General features: G+C 45.6%; 1 protein-coding gene across 1 annotated transcript in view; it reads right to left on the reverse strand.

Moving 5' to 3' along the window:
- The window catches only part of LOC115124703 (anthrax toxin receptor 2-like), a 200,576-nt gene that overhangs the window by 151,856 nt on the left and 27,870 nt on the right, over positions 1–20,850 (reverse strand). The window contains exons 7-8 of the mRNA XM_065011349.1: positions 4,930–4,990; positions 3,836–3,931 (exon numbers count right to left, since the gene is read on the reverse strand). Of these exons, the coding sequence (XP_064867421.1) occupies positions 3,836–3,931; positions 4,930–4,990 (157 nt within the window). The remainder of the gene's footprint in view (positions 1–3,835; positions 3,932–4,929; positions 4,991–20,850) is intronic.

Raw genomic sequence — 20,850 nt, forward strand, 5'->3', positions numbered from 1 at the left:
AGAGGGGTAGAAGAAAGGAGAGAGGAGTAGAGAGGAGTAGAGGGGATGAGAGAGGTAGAGGAAAGGAGAGAGGAGTAGAGAGGAGTAGAGGGGATGAGAGGGGGATGAGAGGGGTAGAGGAGAGGAGAGAGGAGTAGAGAGGATGAGAGGGGATGAGAGGGGTAGAGGAAAGGGGAGGAGTAGAGAGGAGTAGAGGGGATGAGAGGGGATGAGAGGGGTAGAGGAGAGGAGAGAGGAGTAGAGAGGAGTAGAGGGGATGAGAGGGGTAGAGGAAAGGAGAGAGGAGTAGATAGGAGTAGAGGGGATGAGAGGGGTAGAGAGGAATAGAGAGTAGTAGATGGGATGAGAGGGGTAGAGGAGAGGAGAGAGGAGTAGATAGGAGTAGAGGGGATGAGAGGGGTAGAGAGGAATAGAGAGGAGTAGAGGGGGTGAGAGGGGATGAGAGGGGTAGAGGAAAGGAGAGAGGAGTAGAGAGGAGTAGAGAGCAGTAGAGGGGATGAGAGGGGTAGAGGAAAGGAGAGAGGAGTAGAGAGGAGTAGAGGGATGAGAGGGGTAGAGGAAAGGAGAGAGGAGTAGAGAGGAGTAGAGGGGATGAGAGGGGTAGAGGAGAGGAGAGAGGAGTAGAGAGGAGTAGAGGGGATGAGAGGGGATGAGGGGGTAGAGGAAAGGAGAGAGGAGTAGAGAGGAGTAGAGGGGATGAGAGGGGTAGAGGAGAGGAGAGAGGAGTAGATAGGAATAGAGGGGATGAGAGGGGTAGAGAGGAGTAGAGGGGATGAGAGGGGATGAGAGGGGTAGAGGAAAGGAGAGAGGAGTAGAGAGGAGTAGAGGGGATGAGAGGGGTAGAGGAAAGGAGAGAGGAGTAGAGAGGAGTAGAGGGGATGAGAGGGGATGAGAGGGGTAGAGGAGAGGAGAGAGGAGTAGAGAGGATGAAAGGGGATGAGAGGGGTAGAGGAAAGGAGAGAGGAGTAGAGGGGATGAGAGGGGTAGAGGAGAGGAGAGAGGAGTAGAGGGGATGAGAGGGGTAGAGGAAAGGACATAGGAGGAATAGATAGGAGTAGAGGGGATGAGAGGGGTAGAGAGAATAGAGAGTAGTAGAGGGATGAGAGGGGATGAGAGGGGTAGAGGAAAGGAGAGAGGGGTAGAAAGAGAGAGGAGTAGAGGGGATGAGAGGGGTAGAGGAAAGGAGAGAGGAGTAGAGAGGAATAGAGGTGATGAGAGGGGATGAGAGGTGTAGAGGAGAGGGAAGAGGAGTAGAGAGGAGTAGAGGGGATGAGAGGGGATGAGGGGGTAGAGGAAAGGAGAGAGGAGTAGAGAGGAGTAGAGGGATGAGAGGGCATGAGAGGGGTAGAGGAAAGGAGAGAGGAGTAGATAGGAGTAGAGGGGATGAGAGGGGATGAGAGGGCTAGAGAGGAATAGATAGGAGTAGAGGGGATGAGAGGGGTAGAAAGGAGAGGAGAGAGGGATTGAGAGGGGTAGAGGAAAGGAGAGAGGAGTAGATAGGAGTAGAGTGGATGAGAGGGGATGAGAGGGGTAGAAAGGAGTAGAGGGGATGAGAGGTGTAGAGAGGGGAAGAAGAGAGGAGAGAGGGGTAAAAGAGGGGAATTAATAGAAGTAAAGGGGCAGAGAGAGAAGGAGAAGTGGAGAGGAGTGAGCGGTAGAGAGGGAGGAGGAAAAGGAGGAGTAGCAGCCATCTAGATTAGGAGGAGTAGCAGCCATCTAGATTAGGAGGAGTAGCAGCCATCTAGATTAGGAGGAGTAGCAACCATCTAGATTAGGAGGAGTAGCAACCATCTAGATTAGGAGGAGTAGTGGCCATCTAGATTAGGAGGAGTAGCAGCCATCTAGATTAGTAGGAGTAGTGGCCATCTAGATTAGGAGGAGTAGCAGCCATCTAGATTAGGAGGAGTAGCAACCATCTAGATTAGGAGGAGTAGCAGCCATCTAGATTAGGAGGAGTAGCAGCCATCTAGATTAGGAGGAGTAGCAGCCATCTAGATTAGGAGGAGTAGCAGCCATCTAGATTAGGAGGAGTAGCAGCCATCTAGATTAGGAGGAGTAGCAGCCATCTAGATTAGGAGGAGTAGCAGCCATCTAGATTAGGAGGAGTAGCAGCCATCTAGATTAGGAGGAGTAGTGGCCATCTAGATTAGGAGGAGTAGCAGCCATCTAGATTAGGTTTGCTGACAGACGAAATGTTCTCTAGTGACTGACACCTGCCCAGCGTCCCTGTCCGGGGAAATGCTTTGTATGCAGATATAAAACACGTGAAGGCATCTTGTCTATGAGTGGAATCACATTGTGGACAACCTGCTAGTCAGTCAGTAGACGTGTCACAACCCCTGGCACAGACAGGACAGGCCTGCTAGCCAGTCAGTAGACGTGTGTGTGTCTGTGTGTGTGTGTGTGTATGTTTCTGTGTGTTTCTGTGTGTGTGTGTGTGTGTGTGTGTGTGTGTGTGTGTGTGTGTGTGTGTGTGTGTGGAGACTATGGAAACTATTTTAATCCATTGCTGAAGAATCAGAAATAACTTTAGAGAGAGAGTTCCCCCAAAATGAAGGCCTGGCTAGATGTAGCTAGTTGTGGCTAGTTGTGGCTAGATGGGGCTAGATGTAGCTAGATGGGGCTAGTTGTGGCTAGATGTAGCTAGATGGGGCTAGATGTAGCTAGTTGTAGCTAGATGGGGCTAGTTGTGGCTAGTTGTGGCTAGATGGGGCTAGATGTAGCTAGATGGGGCTAGTTGTGGCTAGATGTAGCTAGATGGGGCTAGATATAGCTAGATGGGGCTAGTTGTGGCTAGATGTAGATAGATGGGGCTAGATGGGGCTAGATGGGGCTAGATAGATGGGGCTAGTTGTGGCTAGATGGGGCTAGTTGTGGCTAGATGGGGCTAGTTGTGGCTAGATGTAGCTAGTTGTGGCTAGATGTGGCTAGTTGTGGCTAGATGGGGCTAGATGTGGCTAGATGTGGCTAGATGGGGCTAGATGGGAATAGATGTGGCTAGATGGGGCTAGATGGGGCTAGATGGGGCTAGATGTGGCTAGATGTAGCTAGTTGTGGCTAGTTGGGGCTAGATGTGGCTAGATGGGGCTAGATGTGGCTAGATGGGGCTAGATGGGGCTAGATGGGGCTAGTTGTGGCTAGATGGGGCTAGATGTGGCTAGATATAGCTAGATGGGGCTAGATGGGGCTAGATGGGCTAGATAGATGGGGCTAGTTGTGGCTAGATGGGGCTAGTTGTGGCTAGATGTAGCTAGTTGTGGCTAGATGTGGCTAGTTGTGGCTAGATGGGGCTAGATGTGGCTAGATGTAGCTAGATGCGGCTAGATGTGGCTAGATGGGGCTAGATGTGGCTAGTTGTGGCTAGATGGGGCTAGATGTGGCTAGTTGTGGCTAGATGTGGCTAGATGTGGCTAGATGTAGCTAGATGGGGCTAGATGGGGCTAGATAGATGGGGCTAGTTGTGGCTAGATGTGGCTAGATGGGGCTGGCTAGATGTAGCTAGATGGGGCTAGATGTGGCTAGATGGGGCTAGATGTGGCTAGATGAGGCTAGATGTGGCCAATATAGTTCCCTTCTAATATAGTTCCCTTCTAATATAGTTCCCTTCTAATATAGTTCCCTTCTAATATAGTTCCCTTCCAATATAGTTCCCTTCTAATATAGTTCTCTTCCTGAGAAGTCTATTTGTTGACAGAACAGACTGCATGATCTCAACAAGAAAAGACATCACCCAGCTACATCCTGCGCGTGTTTCTCTTCTAGAAGGCTATACAGTAGGTACCATATGGTGTGTGTGTGTGTGTGTGTGTGTGTGTGTGTGTGTGTGTTTACTTACTGTAGATCTGCTGGCCCACCATGAAGCTACAGACGACCCCACCGTTGCCTCGTCCCACAGAGAAGCCGTTCCCTCGAAGCACGATGTCAAACGACTCTGTTTTATGGAAACAAAATAGAGGAGAAAGTGGGGAGAGGGAACTCGGGACGAAACACACACACACACACACACACACACACACACACACACACACACACACACACACACACACACACACACACACAGACATACACACACACACACACACACACACACACACACACACACACACACACACACACACACACACACACACACACACACACACAGACACACACACACTAGACAACACTAAGGACACACACACTAGACAACACTAAGGACACACACTAGACAACACTAAGGACACACACACTAGACAACACTAAGGACACACACACACTAGACAACACTAAGGACACACACACTAGACAACACTAAGGACACACACACTAGACAACACTAAGGACACACACACTAGACAACACTAAGGACACACACACTAGACAACACTAAGGACAAACACACTAGACAACACTAAGGACACACACACTAGACAACACTAAGGACACACACACTAGACAACACTAAGGACACACACTAGACAACACTAAGGACACACACACTAGACAACACTAAGGACACACACACTAGACAACACTAAGGACACACACACTAGACAACACTAAGGACACACACACTAGACAACACTAAGGACACACACACTAGACAACACTAAGGACACACACACTAGACAACACTAAGGACACACACTAGACAACACTAAGGACACACACACTAGACAACACTAAGGACACACACTAGACAACACTAAGGACACACACTAGACAACACTAAGGACACACACACTAGACAACACTAAGGACACACACTAGACAACACTAAGGACACACACACTAGACAACACTAAGGACACACACACTAGACAACACTAAGGACACACAAACGCAGGACGGCAGTCTTTATGACCAGCAATGGAACATAAATACAGGCCCTGCGCTGGGAGTGCCCACAATGCAACACAACACACTCCCACAAACAACAACAACACTTACGGTTCACACAGACACTGGAAGGCTCCACTGTCAGGATCTCTGTACAGGACTGCTTTAATATCTGCAGAACGGAATGGATACGATGACATTAGTCGACACTTTAGAGAGTTCAGAAGACTGGGGGAAGAGATGGAGCGAGGGGGAGAGGAGTGATAGACGGGGAGGAACGGAAGACACAAAGATCAGTGAGGGAGAGAGGGACCTACGGGAGGGAGGAGTAGGGGAGAGAGAGGAGAGAGAGACCTACGGGAGGGAGGAGTAGAGTTAGAGAGAGGAGAGAGAGACCTACGGGAGGGAGGAGTAGGGGAGAGAGAGGAGAGAGAGGGAGCTATGTGGGGGGAGAGAGGGACCTACGGGAAGGAGGAGTAGGGGAGAGAGAGGAGAGAGAGACCTACGGGAGGGAAGAGTAGGGGAGAGAGAGGGAGCTATGTGGGGGAGAGAGGGACCTACGGGAGGGAGGAGTAGGGGAGAGAGTGGAGAGAGAGGGAGCTATGTGGGGAGAGAGAGGGACCTACGGGAGGGAGGAGTAGGGGAGAGAGAGGAGAGAGAGGGAGCTATGTGGGGGGAGAGAGGGACCTACGGGAGGGAGGAGTAGGGGAGAGAGTGGAGAGGAGGGAGCTATGTGGGGGGGAGCTATGGGGAGGGGGAGAGAGGGGGGGACCTACGCGAGGGAGGAGTAGGGGAGAGAGAGGAGAGAGAGGGAGCTATGTGGGGGAGAGAGGGACCTATGGAAGGGAGGAGTAGGGGAGAGAGAGGAGAGAGGAGCTATGTGGGGGGAGAGAGGGACCTACGGGAAGGACGAGTAGGGGAGAGAGAGAGAGAGAGACCTACGGGAGGGAGGAATAGGGGAGAGAGATGAGAGAGAGGGAGCTATGTGGGGGAGAGAGGGACCTACGGGAAGGAGGAGTAGGGGAGAGAGAGGAGAGAGACCTACGGGAGGGAGGAGTAGGGGAGAGAGAGGAGAGAGAGGGAGCTATGTGGGGGAGAGAGGGACCTACAGGAAGGAGGAGTAGGGGAGAGAGAGGAGAGAGACCTACGGGAGGAGGAGTAGGGGAGAGAGAGGAGAGAGAGGGAGCTATGTGGGGAGAGACGGACCTACGGAGGGAGGAGTAGGGGAGAGAGTGGAGAGAGAGGAGCTATGTGGGGGGAGAGAGGGACCTACGGGAGGGAGGAGTAGGGAGAGAGTGGAGAGAGTGGAGAGAGAGGAGCTATGTGGGGGATAAATTATGAGGGACCCTCCGTACTATTAAAAAGCCAGGGAGGGAGGACTGTCATACAGGGAGATCATATAGAAAGACCTTCTATGTGAGCCCACTGAGGGAGCAAAAGGCCTGTGAGGGAGAGAAGGCATGATCATATAGAAAGACCTCATTGATGGATAAATTATCATAGGGCCTATTACATTCCCCGTACTATTAAAAAGCCAGACATTATCATATAGAAAGATCCATGTGAGCCCACTCTGACATTATCGTATAGAAAGGCCTTCTATGTGAGCCCACTCTGGCATTATCATATAGAAAGACCTTCTATGTGAGCCCACTGTCATACAGATGGCATTATCATATAGAAAGACCTTCTATGTGAGCCCACTGTCGTACATCTGGCATTATCATATAGAAAGGCCTTCTATGTGAGCCCACTGTCATACATCTGGCATTATCATATAGAAAGGCCTTCTATGTGAGCCCACTGTCAAATATCTGACATTATCATATAGAAAGAACTTCCATGTGAGCCCACTGTCAAATATCTGACATTATCATATAGAAAGGCCTTCTATGTGAGCCCACTGTCATACATCTGGCATTATCATATAGAAAGACCTTCTATGTGAGCCCACTGTCATACAGATGGCATTATCATATAGAAAGACCTTCTATGTGAGCCCACTGTCATACATCTGGCATTATCATATAGAAAGACCTTCTATGTGAGCCCACTGTCGTACATCTGGCATTATCATATAGAAAGGCCTTCTATGTGAGCCCACTGTCGTACATATGGCATTATCATATAGAAAGACCTTCTATGTGAGCCCACTGTCATACACATGGCATTATCATATAGAAAGACCTTCTATGTGAGCCCACTGTCGTACATCTGGCATTATCATATAGAAAGGCCTTCTATGTGAGCCCACTGTCATACAGAAGGCAGTATCATATAGAAAGACCTTCTATGTGAGCCCACTGTCGTACAGAAGGCATTATCATATAGAAAGACCTTATATGTGAGCCCACTGTCGTACATCTGACATTATCATATAGAAAGACCTTCTATTTGAGCCCACTGTCGTACATCTGGCATTATCATATAGAAAGGCCTTCTATGTGAGCCCACTGTCATACATCTGGCATTATCATATAGAAATTCTATGCCTGTCATATGGCATTATCATATAGAAAGGCCTTCTATGTGAACCCACTGTCCATCTGGCATTATCATGTACATCTGGAATTATCATATAGAAAGATCTTCTATGTGAGCCCACTGTCATACATCTGGCATTATCATATAGAAAGACCTTCTATGTGAGCCCACTGTCGTACATCTGGCATTATCATATAGAAAGACCTTCTATTTGAGCCCACTGTCGTACATCTGGCATTATCATATAGAAAGGCCTTCTATGTGAGCCCACTGTCATACAGATGGCATTATCATATAGAAAGGCCTTCTATGTGAGCCCACTGTCGTACATCTGGCATTATCATATAGAAAGACCTTCTATGTGAGCCCACTGTCATACAGATGGCATTATCATATAGAAAGACCTTCTATGTGAGCCCGCTGTCATACATCTGGCATTATCATATAGAAAGGCCTTCTATGTGAGCCCACTGTCGTACATATGGCATTATCATATAGAAAGACCTTCTATGTGAGCCCACTGTCGTACATCTGGCATTATCATATAGAAAGGCCTTCTATGTGAGCCCACTGTCGTACATCTGGCATTATCATATAGAAAGACCTTCTATGTGAGCCCACTGTCATACAGATGGCATTATCATATAGAAAGACCTTCTATGTGAGCCCACTGTCGTACATCTGGCATTATCATATAGAAATGCCTTCTATGTGAGCCCACTGTCATACATCTGGCATTATCATATAGAAATGCCTTCTATGTGAGCCCACTGTCATACATCTGACATTATCATATAGAAAGACCTTCTATGTGAGCCCACTGTCGTACATCTGGCATTATCATATAGAAAGGCCTTCTATGTGAGCCCACTGTCATGCAGAAGGCATTATCATATAGAAAGACCTTCTATGTGAGCCCACTGTCGTACAGAAGGCATTATCATATAGAAAGACCTTATATGTGAGCCCACTGTCGTACATATGGCATTATCATATAGAAAGACCTTCTATGTGAGCCCACTGTCATACAGATGGCATTATCATATAGAAAGACCTTCTATGTGAGCCCACTGTCATACATCTGGCATTATCATATTGAAATGCCTTCTATGTGAGCCCACTGTCGTACATCTGGAATTATCATATAGAAAGATCTTCTATGTGAGCCCACTGTCGTACATCTGGCATTATCATATAGAAAGACCTTCTATTTGAGCCCACTGTCATACATCTGGCATTATCATATAGAAAGGCCTTCTATGTGAGCCCACTGTCGTACATATGGCATTATCATATAGAAAGACCTTCTATGTGAGCCCACTGTCGTACATCTGGCATTATCATATAGAAAGGCCTTCTATGTGAGCCCACTGTCATACAGATGGCATTATCATATAGAAAGGCCTTCTATGTGAGCCCACTGTCGTACATCTGGCATTATCATATAGAAAGACCTTCTATGTGAGCCCACTGTCATACAGATGGCATTATCATATAGAAAGGCCTTATATGTGAGCCCACTGTCGTACATCTGGCATTATCATATAGAAAGACCTTCTATGTGAGCCCACTGTCATACAGATGGCATTATCATATAGAAAGGCCTTCTATGTGAACCCACTGTCGTACATCTGGCATTATCATGTAGAAAGGCCTTCTATGTGAGCCCACTGTCGTACATATGGCATTATCATATAGAAAGACCTTCTATGTGAGCCCACTGTCATACAGATGGCATTATCATATAGAAAGGCCTTCTATGTGAACCCACTGTCGTACATCTGGCATTATCATGTAGAAAGGCCTTCTATGTGAGCCCACTGTCGTACACCTGGCATTATCATATAGAAAGACCTTCTATGTGAGCCCACTGTCATACATCTGGCATTATCATATAGAAAGGCCTTCTATGTGAGCCCACTGTGGTACATCTGACATTATCATATAGAAAGGCCTTCTATGTGAGCCCACTGTCGTACATCTGGCATTATCATATAGAAATGCCTTCTATGTGAGCCCACTGTCATACATCTGGCATTATCATATAGAAATGCCTTCTATGTGAGCCCACTGTCATACATCTGACATTATCATATAGAAAGACCTTCTATGTGAGCCCACTGTCGTACATCTGGCATTATCATATAGAAAGGCCTTCTATGTGAGCCCACTGTCATACAGAAGGCATTATCATATAGAAATACCTTCTATGTGAGCCCACTGTCGTACATCTGGCATTATCATATAGAAAGACCTTCTATTTGAGCCCACTGTCGTACATCTGGCATTATCATATAGAAAGGCATTCTATGTGAGCCCACTGTCATACAGAAGGCATTATCATATAGAAAGACCTTCTATGTGAGCCCAATGTCGTACATCTGGCATTATCATATAGAAAGGCCTTCCATGTGAGCCCACTGTCGTACATCTGGCATTATCATATAGAAAGACCTTCTATGTGAGCCCACTGTCATACAGATGGCATTATCATATAGAAAGGCCTTCTATGTGAGCCCACTGCCGTACATATGGCATTATCATGTAGAAAGGCCTTCTATGTGAGCCCACTGTCGTACATCTGGTATTATCATATAGAAAGACCTATGTGAGCCCACTGTCATACATCTGGCATTATCATATAGAAAGGCCTTCTATGTGAGCCCACTGTCGTACATCTGGCATTATCATATAGAAAGATCTTCTATGTGAGCCCACTGTCATATATCTGACATTATCATATAGAAAGGCCTTCTATGTGAGCCCACTGTCATACATCTGGCATTATCATATAGAAAGGCCTTCTATGTGAGCCCACTGTCGTACATATGGCATTATCATATAGAAAGACCTTCTATGTGAGCCCACTGTCATACAGATGGCATTACCATATAGAAAGACCTTCTATGTGAGCCCACTGTCGTACATCTGGCATTATCATATAGAAAGGCCTTCTATGTGAGCCCACTGTCATACAGAAGGCATTATCATATAGAAAGACCTTCTATGTGAGCCCACTGTCGTACAGAAGGCATTATCATATAGAAAGACCTTATATGTGAGCCCACTGTCGTACATCTGACATTATCATATAGAAATACCTTCTATTTGAGCCCACTGTCGTACATCTGGCATTATCATATAGAAAGGCCTTATATGTGAGCCCACTGTCGTACATCTGGCATTATCATATTGAATGGCCTTCTATGTGAATCCACTATCGTACATCTTGCATTATCATGTAGAAAGGCCTTCTATGTGAGCCCACTGTCGTACACCTGGCATTATCATATAGAAAGACCTTCTATGTGAGCCCACTGTCATACATCTGGCATTATCATATAGAAAGACCTTCTATGTGAGCCCACTGTCATACATCTGGCATTGTCATATAGAAAGGCATTCTATGTGAGCCCACTGTCGTACAGATGGCATTATCATATAGGAAGACCTTCTATGTGAGCCCACTGTCATACATCTGGCATTATCATATAGAAAGACCTTCTATGTGAGCCCACTGTGGTACATCTGACATTATCATATAGAAAGGCTTTCTATGTGAGCCCACTGTCGTACATCTGGCATTATCATATAGAAATGCCTTCTATGTGAGCCCACTGTCATACATCTGGCATTATCATATAGAAATGCCTTCTATGTGAGCCCACTGTCGTACATCTGGCATTATCATATAGAAAGATCTTCTATGTGAGCCCACTGTCGTACATCTGGCATTATCATATAGAAAGGCCTTCTATGTGAGCCCACTGTCATGCAGAAGGCATTATCATATAGAAAGACCTTCTATGTGAGCCCACTGTCGTACAGAAGGCATTATCATATAGAAAGACCTTCTATGTGAGCCCACTGTCGTACATATGGCATTATCATATAGAAAGACCTTCTATGTGAGCCCACTGTCATACATCTGGCATTATCATATAGAAAGACCTTCTATGTGAGCCCACTGTCGTACATCTGGCATTATCATATAGAAAGGCCTTCTATGTGAGCCCACTGTCGTACATATGGCATTATCATATAGAAAGACCTTCTATGTGAGCCCACTGTCATACAGATGGCATTATCATATAGAAAGGCCTTCTATGTGAGCCCACTGTCATACATCTGGCATTATCATATAGAAAGACCTTCTATGTGAGCCCACTGTCATAGAGATGGCATTATCTATAGAAAGGCCTTCTATGTGAGCCCACTGTCGTACATATGGCATTATCATATAGAAAGACCTTCTATGTGAGCCCACTGTCATACATCTGGCATTATCATATAGAAAGATCTTCTATGTGAGCCCACTGTCGTACATCTGGCATTATCATATAGAAAGACCTATGTGAGCCCACTGTCATACAGAAGGCATTATCATATAGAAAGACCTTCTATGTGAGCCCACTGTCGTACATCTGGCATTATCATATAGAAAGGCCTTCCATGTGAGCCCACTGTCGTACATCTGGCATTATCATATAGAAAGACCTTCTATGTGAGCCCACTGTCATACAGATGGCATTATCATATAGAAAGGCCTTCTATGTGAGCCCACTGTCGTACATATGGCATTATCATGTAGAAAGTCCTTCTATGTGAGCCCACTGTCGTACATCTGGCATTATCATATAGAAAGACCTATGTGAGCCCACTGTCATACATCTGGCATTATCATATAGAAAGGCCTTCTATGTGAGCCCACTGTCGTACATCTGGCATTATCATATAGAAAGATCTTCTATGTGAGCCCACTGTCATATATCTGGCATTATCATATAGAAAGACCTTCTATGTGAGCCCACTGTCGTACATCTGGCATTATCATATAGAACGGCCTTCTATGTGAGCCCACTGTCGTACATCTGGCATTATCATATAGAAAGACCTTCTATGTGAGCCCACTGTCATACAGAAGGCATTATCATATAGAAAGACCTTCTATGTGAGCCCACTGTCGTACATCTGGCATTATCATATAGAAAGGCCTTCCATGTGAGCCAGGCGTACATTGGCATTAAATAGAAAGACCTTCTATGGAGCCCACTTGAAATAGATTTAAGAAAAAGACCTAAGCCCATAAAAAATAGAATTAAAATGTAACAAAATAAAATTAGAAAGGCCTTCTATGTGAGCCCACTGTTACATCTGGCATTATCAGAGTCAATGTGAGCCCAGGCTACATATGGCATTATCAGGGTGAGCCCACTTCACATCTGGCATATCAGAAAGTCAATGTGGAGGGCTATATACAGGGGTGAGCCGTCAGAGTCAATGGAGGCTATATACAGGGTGTACATCTGGCATTACAGAGTCAATGTGAGAGGCTATATTACAGGGTGTTATCTGGTTATCAGAGTCAATGTGGAGGCTATACATCAGGGTGTCATATAGGTTCAGAGCCCACTGTGGAGGCTATATACAGGGTGTTACGGCATTATCAGAGTCAATGTGGAGGCTACATCTGGCATTATCAGGGTGTTACGGTACAGGGTCATTATGTGGAGGCTATATACAGGGTGTTACGGTACAGGGTCAATGTGAAGGCTATTCTAGGGTGTTACATCTGGCATTATCAGAGTCAATGTGGCCCACTATATACAGGGTGTTACGGTACAGGGTCAATGTGGAGGCTATATACAGAGAAAGGTTACCCACTGTACAGGGTCAATGTAGAAAGACCTATATACAGGGTGTTACGGTTACAGGGTCAATGTGGAGGCTATATATAGGGTTATATGTGACCCACTGGTACAGGGTCAATGTGGAGGCTATATACAGGGTGTTACGGTACAGGGTCAATGTGGAGGCTATATACAGGGTGTTACGGTACAGGGTCAATGTGGAGGCTATATACAGGGTGTTAGCGTCGTACAGAGTCAATGTGGAGGCTATATACAGGGTGTTACGGTTACAGGGTCAATGTGGAGGCTATATACAGGGTGTTATGGTACAGGGTCAATGTGGAGGCTATATACAGGGTGTTACGGTACAGGGTCAATGTGGAGGCTATATACAGGGTGTTACGTTACAGAGTCAATGTGGAGGCTATATACAGGGTGTTACGGTACAGGGTCAATGTGGAGGCTATATACAGGGTGTTACGGTTATCAGAGTCAATGTGAGAGGCTATATACAGGGTATTACCCACTGGTACAGGGTCAATGTGGAGGCTATATACAGGTGTTACGGTACAGGGTCAATGTGGAGGCTTATATACAGGAGCCCACTGTTACATCTGGCATTATCAGGGTCAATGTGAGGCTATATACAGGGTGTTATCGGTACAGGGTCAATGTGGAGGCTTATATACAGGGTGTTACGGTACAGAGTCAATGTGAGGCTATATACAGGGTGTTACATATAGAAAGTGTCACACATCTACTTTGAAAGAAAGACCTTCTATTTGAGTCAATGTAGAGGCTATATACAGGGTGTTACATCTGGTTATCAGAGTCAATGTGGAGGCTTATATACAGGGTGTTACGGTACAGAGTCAATGTGGAGGCTATATACAGAGTGTTACGGTACAGAGTCAATGTGGAGGCTATATACAGAGTGTTACGGCATTATCAGAGTCAATGTGGAGGCTATATACAGAGTGGCATTATCATACAGAGTCAATGTGGCCCACTGTCATAGGCATTATATACAGAGTGTATACCCACTGGTACAGAGTCAATGTGGAGGCTATATACAGGGTGTTATCATACAGAGTCAATGTGGAGGCTATATACAGGGTGTTACGGTACAGAGTCAATGTGGAGGCTATATACAGAGTGGCATTACATACAGAGTCAATGTGGAGGCTATATACAGGGTGTTATCATATAGAAAGGCCTTCAGAGTCAATGTGGAGGCTATATACAGGGTGTTACGGCATTACAGAGTCAATGTGGAGGCTATATACAGGGTGTTATCGGTACAGAGTCAATGTGAGACTATATACAGAGGTTACGGTACAGAGTCAATGTGGAGGCTATATACAGGGTGTTATCGGTACAGAGTCAATGTGGAGGCTATATACAGGGTGTTACGGTACAGAGTCAATGTGGAGGCTATATACAGGGTGTTACGGTACAGAGTCAATGTGGAGGCTATATACAGGGTGTTACAGAAGGCATTATCAGAGTCAATGTGGAGGCTATATACAGGGTGTTACTGGCATACAGAGTCAATGTGGAGGCTATATACAGAGTGTTACGGTACAGAGTCAATGTGGAGGCTATATACAGAGTGTTACGGTACAGAGTCAATGTGGAGGCTATATACAGAGTGTTACGGTACAGAGTCAATGTGGAGGCTATATACAGAGTGTTACGGGCATACAGAGTCAATGTGGAGGCTATATACAGGGTGTTACGGTACAGAGTCAATGTGGAGGCTATATACAGGGTGTTACGGTACAGAGTCAATGTGGAGGCTATATACAGAGTGTTACGGTACAGAGTCAATGTGGAGGCTATATACAGGGTGTTACGGTACAGAGTCAATGTGGAGGCTATATACAGGGTGTTACGGTACAGAGTCAATGTGGAGGCTATATACAGGGTGTTACGGTACAGAGTCAATGTGGAGACTATATACAGAGTGTTACGGTACAGAGTCAATGTGGAGGCTATATACAGGGTGTTACGGTACAGAGTCAATGTGGAGGCTATATACAGGGTGTTACGGTACAGAGTCAATGTGGAGGCTATATACAGGGTGTTACGGTACAGAGTCAATGTGGAGGCTATATACAGGGTGTTACGGTACAGAGTCAATGTGGAGGCTATATACAGGGTGTTACGGTACAGAGTCAATGTGGAGGCTATATACAGGGTGTTACGGTACAGAGTCAATGTGGAGGCTATATACAGGGTGTTACGGTACAGAGTCAATGTGGAGGCTATATACAGGGTGTTACGGTACAGAGTCAATGTGGAGGCTATATACAGGGTGTTACGGTACAGAGTCAATGTGGAGGCTATATACAGGGTGTTACGGTACAGAGTCAATGTGGAGGCTATATACAGGGTGTTATGGTACAGAGTCAATGTGGAGGCTATATACAGGGTGTTATGGTACAGAGTCAATGTGGAGGCTATATACAGGGTGTTACGGTACAGAGTCAATGTGGAGGCTATATACAGGGTGTTACGGTACAGAGTCAATGTGGAGGCTATATACAGGGTGTTACGGTACAGAGTCAATGTGGAGGCTATATACAGGGTGTTACGGTACAGAGTCAATGTGGAGGCTATATACAGGGTGTACAGAGTCAATGTGGAGGCTATATACAGGGGGTACCGGTACAGAGTTAATGTGGAGGCTATATACAGGGGGTACTGGTATGGAGTCAATGTGGAGGCTATATACAGGGGGTACCGGTACAGAGTCAATGTGGAGGCTATATACAGGGTGTTACGGTACAGAGTCAATGTGGAGACTATATACAGGGTGTTATGGTACAGAGTCAATGTGGAGGCTACATACAGGGTGTTACGGTACAGAGTCAATGTGGAGGCTATATACAGGGTGTTACGGTACAGAGTCAATGTGGAGGCTATATACAGGGTGTTATGGTACAGAGTCAATGTGGAGGCTATATACAGGGTGTTACGGTACAGAGTCAATGTGGAGGCTATATACAGGAGGTACCAGTACAGAGTCAATGTGGAGGCTATATACAGGGTGTTACGGTACAGAGTCAATGTGGAGGCTATATACAGGGTGTTACGGTACAGAGTCAATGTGGAGGCTATATACAGGGTGTTATGGTACAGAGTCAATGTGGAGGCTATATACAGGGTGTTACGGTACAGAGTCAATGTGGAGGCTATATACAGGGTGTTACGGTACAGAGTCAATGTGGAGGCTATATACAGGGTGTTACGGTACAGAGTCAATGTGGAGGCTATATACAGGGTGTTACGGTACAGAGTCAATGTGGAGGCTATATACAGGGTGTTACGGTACAGAGTCAATGTGGAGGCTATATACAGGGGGTACCGGTACAGAGTCAATGTGGAGGCTATATACAGGGTGTTACGGTACAGAGTCAATGTGGAGGCTAAGTCGCTCTGGATAAGAGCGTCTGCTAAATGACTTAAATGTAAATGTAAATGTATATACAGGGTGTTACGGTACAGAGTCAATGTGGAGACTATATACAGGGTGTTACGGTACAGAGTCAATGTGGAGGCTATATACAGGGTGTTACGGTACAGAGTCAATGTGGAGACTATATACAGGGTGTTACGGTACAGAGTCAATGTGGAGGCTATATACAGGGTGTTACGGTACAGAGTCAATGTGGAGGCTATATACAGGGTGTTACGGTACAGAGTCAATGTGGAGGCTATATACAGGGTATTACGGTACAGAGTCAATGTGGAGGCTATATACAGGGTGTTACGGTACAGAGTCAATGTGGAGGCTATATACAGGGGTTACCGGTACAGAGTCAATGTGGAGGCTATATACAGGGGGTACCGGTACAGAGTCAATGTGGAGGCTATATACAGGGTGTTACGGTACAGAGTCAATGTGGAGGCTATATACAGGGTGTTACGGTACAGAGTCAATGTGGAGGCTATATACAGGGTGTTACGGTACAGAGTCAATGTGGAGGCTATATACAGGGTGTTACGGTACAGAGTCAATGTGGAGGCTATATACAGGGGGTACCGGTACAGAGTTAATGTGGAGGCTATATACAGGGGGTACTGGTATGGAGTCAATGTGGAGGCTATATACAGGGGGTACCGGTACAGAGTCAATGTGGAGGCTATATACAGGGTGTTACGGTACAGAGTCAATGTGGAGGCTATATACAGGGTGTTACGGTACAGAGTCAATGTGGAGGCTATATACAGGGTGTTACGGTACAGAGTCAATGTGGAGGCTATATACAGGGTGTTACGGTACAGAGTCAATGTGGAGGCTATATACAGGGGGTACCGGTACAGAGTTAATGTGGAGGCTATATACAGGGGGTACTGGTATGGAGTCAATGTGGAGGCTATATACAGGGGTACCGCACAGAGTCAATGTGGAGGCTATATACAGGGTGTTACGGTACAGAGTCAATGTGGAGGCTATATACAGGGTGTTACGGTACAGAGTCAATGTGGAGACTATATACAGGGTGTTACGGTACAGAGTCAATGTGGAGGCTATATACAGGGTATTACGGTACAGAGTCAATGTGGAGGCTATATACAGGGTGTTACGGTACAGAGTCAATGTGGAGGCTATATACAGCTGTTAAGCAGCCTTTTGGGCCTAAGACTTGGCTCTCCGGTACAGCTTGTCATGAGGTAGCAGAGAGAACAGTCTATGACTTGGCTCTCCGGTACAGCTTGTCGTGAGGTAGCAGAGAGAACAGTCTATGACTTGGCTCTCCGGTACAGCTTGTCGTGAGGTAGCAGAGAGAACAGTCTATGACTTGGCTCTCCGGTACAGCTTGTCGTGAGGTAGCAGAGAGAACAGTCTATGACTTGGCTCTCCGGTACAGCTTGTCATGAGGTAGCAGAGAGAACAGTCTATGACTTGGCTCTCCGGTACAGCTTGTCGTGAGGTAGCAGAGAGAACAGTCTATGACTTGGCTCTCCGGTACAGCTTGTCGTGAGGTAGCAGAGAGAACAGTCTATGACTTGGCACTCCGGTACCGCTTGTCGTGAGGTAGCAGAGAGAACAGTCTATGACTTGGCTCTCCGGTACAGCTTGTCGTGAGGTAGCAGAGAGAACAGTCTATGACTTGGCTCTCCTGTACAGCTTGTCGTGAGGTAGCAGAGAGAACAGTCTATGACTTGGCACTCCGGTACCGCTTGTCGTGAGGTAGCAGAGAGAACAGTCTATGACTTGGCTCTCCGGTACAGCTTGTCGTGAGGTAGCAGAGAGAACAGTCTATGACTTGGCACTCCGGTACAGCTTGTCGTGAGGCAGAGAGAACAGTCTATGACTTGGCTCTCCGGTACAGCTTGTCGTGAGGTAGCAGAGAGAACAGTCTATGACTTGGCTCTCCTGTACAGCTTGTCGTGAGGTAGCAGAGAGAACAGTCTATGACTTGGGTGTCTGGAGTCTTTTACCATTTGTTGGGCCTTCCTCTGCTACATGCTGAACATGAAGGGCAGTCTGCCTCTGCATAACAGGACACTTCACAGCCTTCATTAGAATATGAAATCACTAATAGTCGGCTTTTCAAAACAATTATAACATTTTATTAAAGTTACAATTTTACTGACTCCTCTCAATTCAGGCAAATTTTTCCTGTAACACTTGTCATGAAGTCACTGTGTACTGTACACGCGGAGAGAGTGGGTCCCAGAAAGCTGAAAGCTGCACAGATGATTTCAAATTGTAGAAATCCAAGTGAGGATTGACGAGGCCAGCGAGGTCCAGCAGCATCCAAGATTACTAATCACTGGAGAATGCTGTTTCTCTCGCTCTCTGTGTGTGTTTCCTTTGGAACACAAACAGTAATTCAACTGGTCAAAATTGTGCAACTTTGGAGCTTTGCAGCGATTAGGGGTTGTGTGGAAATGTGTGTTTTTCAATTTTGGTCAAACTCTATAGTTCAATTAGTAATGTAACTAAATGTTGCAGTAGCTTGGTGGTAGTTAATTCACGTTTTACCGTGTAGCGGTGTAGGTAACTACTGGAACTACACACTACTGTTTTACCGTGTAGCGGTGTAGCTAACTACTAGAACTACACACTACTGTTTTACCATGTAGCTGTGTAGCTAACTACTGGAACTACACACTACTGTTTTACCATGTAGAGGTGTAGCTAACTACTGGAACTACACACTACTGTTTTAGCTAGCTACTGGAACTACACACTACTGTTTTACCATGTAGCGGTGTAGCTAACTACTGGAACTACACACTACTGTTTTACCATGTAGCTAACTACTGGAACTACACACTACTGTTTTACCATGTAGCTAACTACTGGAACTACACACCTGTTTTACCATGTAGCAATGTAGCTAACTACTGGAACTACACACTACTGTTTTACCATGTAGCAATGTAGCTAACTACTGGAACTACACACTACTGTTTTACCATGTAGCGGTGTAGCTAGCTACTGGAACTACACACTACTGTTTTAACCTTGTAGCGGTGTAGCTAGCTAATGGAACTACACACTACTGTTTTACCATGTAGCGGTGTAGCTAGCTAATGGAACTACACACTACTGTTTTACCATGTAGCGGTGTAGCTAGCTAATGGAACTACACACTACTGTTTTACCATGTAGCGGTGTAGCTAACTAATGGAACTACACACTACTCTCTTTGTAAAAATAAAATATGGGTGTAGTAGACCAGAACTGTCTTTCCATCTACCTACTCTCTTTTTAAGTAGGCTAAATTACACATTCTGTTAACAAATGACCCCACAGTGACATGTTCTTGCAAGATGTAGTGTATCACGTCAAATTTACACATGATACTTTTTCATGAAGCAGTTTGGATGAAGTTTGGACATTTTCAAAGTAACGTTAGTAAAAAAATCTATTTTTCTTAAAGGTAGATTTAGTGTAACTTATTCCGGTGTAAAGTAATTGGTAGCTTGGAAAAAAACTATATTTTCAGAGTAGCTTCCCCAAACACTGCCAATGACTAACTGTCAGCACTGAGGACAGCGCTGTCCTCCTGCGGATTCTGTTACTGTAGGTGGTTAAACACAGCCTTTCCTGCCTACATGTTGAAACACAGAGAGCCACAAGCAGTATTACCTACGCTCTTTCCATCTACCTACCTACTCTCTTTCCATCTACCTACTCTCTTTCCATCTATCTACTCTCTCTTTCCATCTACCTACTCTCTTTCCATCTATCTACTCTCTTTCCATCTATCTACTCTCTCTTTCCATCTACCTACTCTCTTTCCATCTATCTACTCTCTTTTTCCATCTATCTACTCTCTCTTTCCATCTACCTACTCTCTTTCCATCTACCTACTCTCTTTCCATCTATCTACTCTCTTTCCATCTATCTACTCTCTCTTTCCATCTACCTACTATCTCTTTCCATCTACCTACTCTCTCTTTCCATCTATCTACTCTCTTTCCATCTATCTACTCTCTCTTTCCATCTACCTACTCTCTTTCCATCTATCTACTCTCTTTCCATCTACCTACTCTCTCTTTCCATCTACCTACTCTCTTTCCATCTATCTACCTACTCTCTCTTTCCATCTACCTTCTCTCTTTCCATCTACCTACTCTCTTTCCATCTACCTTCTCTCTTTCCATCTACCTACTCTCTTTCCATCTACCTACTCTCTCTTTCCATCTATCTACTCTCTCTTTCCATCTACCTTCTCTCTCTTTCCATCTACCTATCTACCTATCTTTTCCATCTACCTTCTCTCCATCTACCTACCATCTACCTACTCTCTTTCCATCTATCTACCTCTTCTTTCCATCTACCTATCTCTACTTTTCCATCTACCTACTCCATCTCTTTCCTTTCCATCTCTACCTACTACCTACTCTTTCCATCTACCTTCTCTCTTTCCATCTACCTTCTCTCTTTCCATCT

The sequence above is a fragment of the Oncorhynchus nerka genome, linkage group LG27 (assembly GCF_034236695.1).
Source record: "Oncorhynchus nerka isolate Pitt River linkage group LG27, Oner_Uvic_2.0, whole genome shotgun sequence".
NCBI classification, from domain to species: domain Eukaryota; kingdom Metazoa; phylum Chordata; class Actinopteri; order Salmoniformes; family Salmonidae; genus Oncorhynchus; species Oncorhynchus nerka.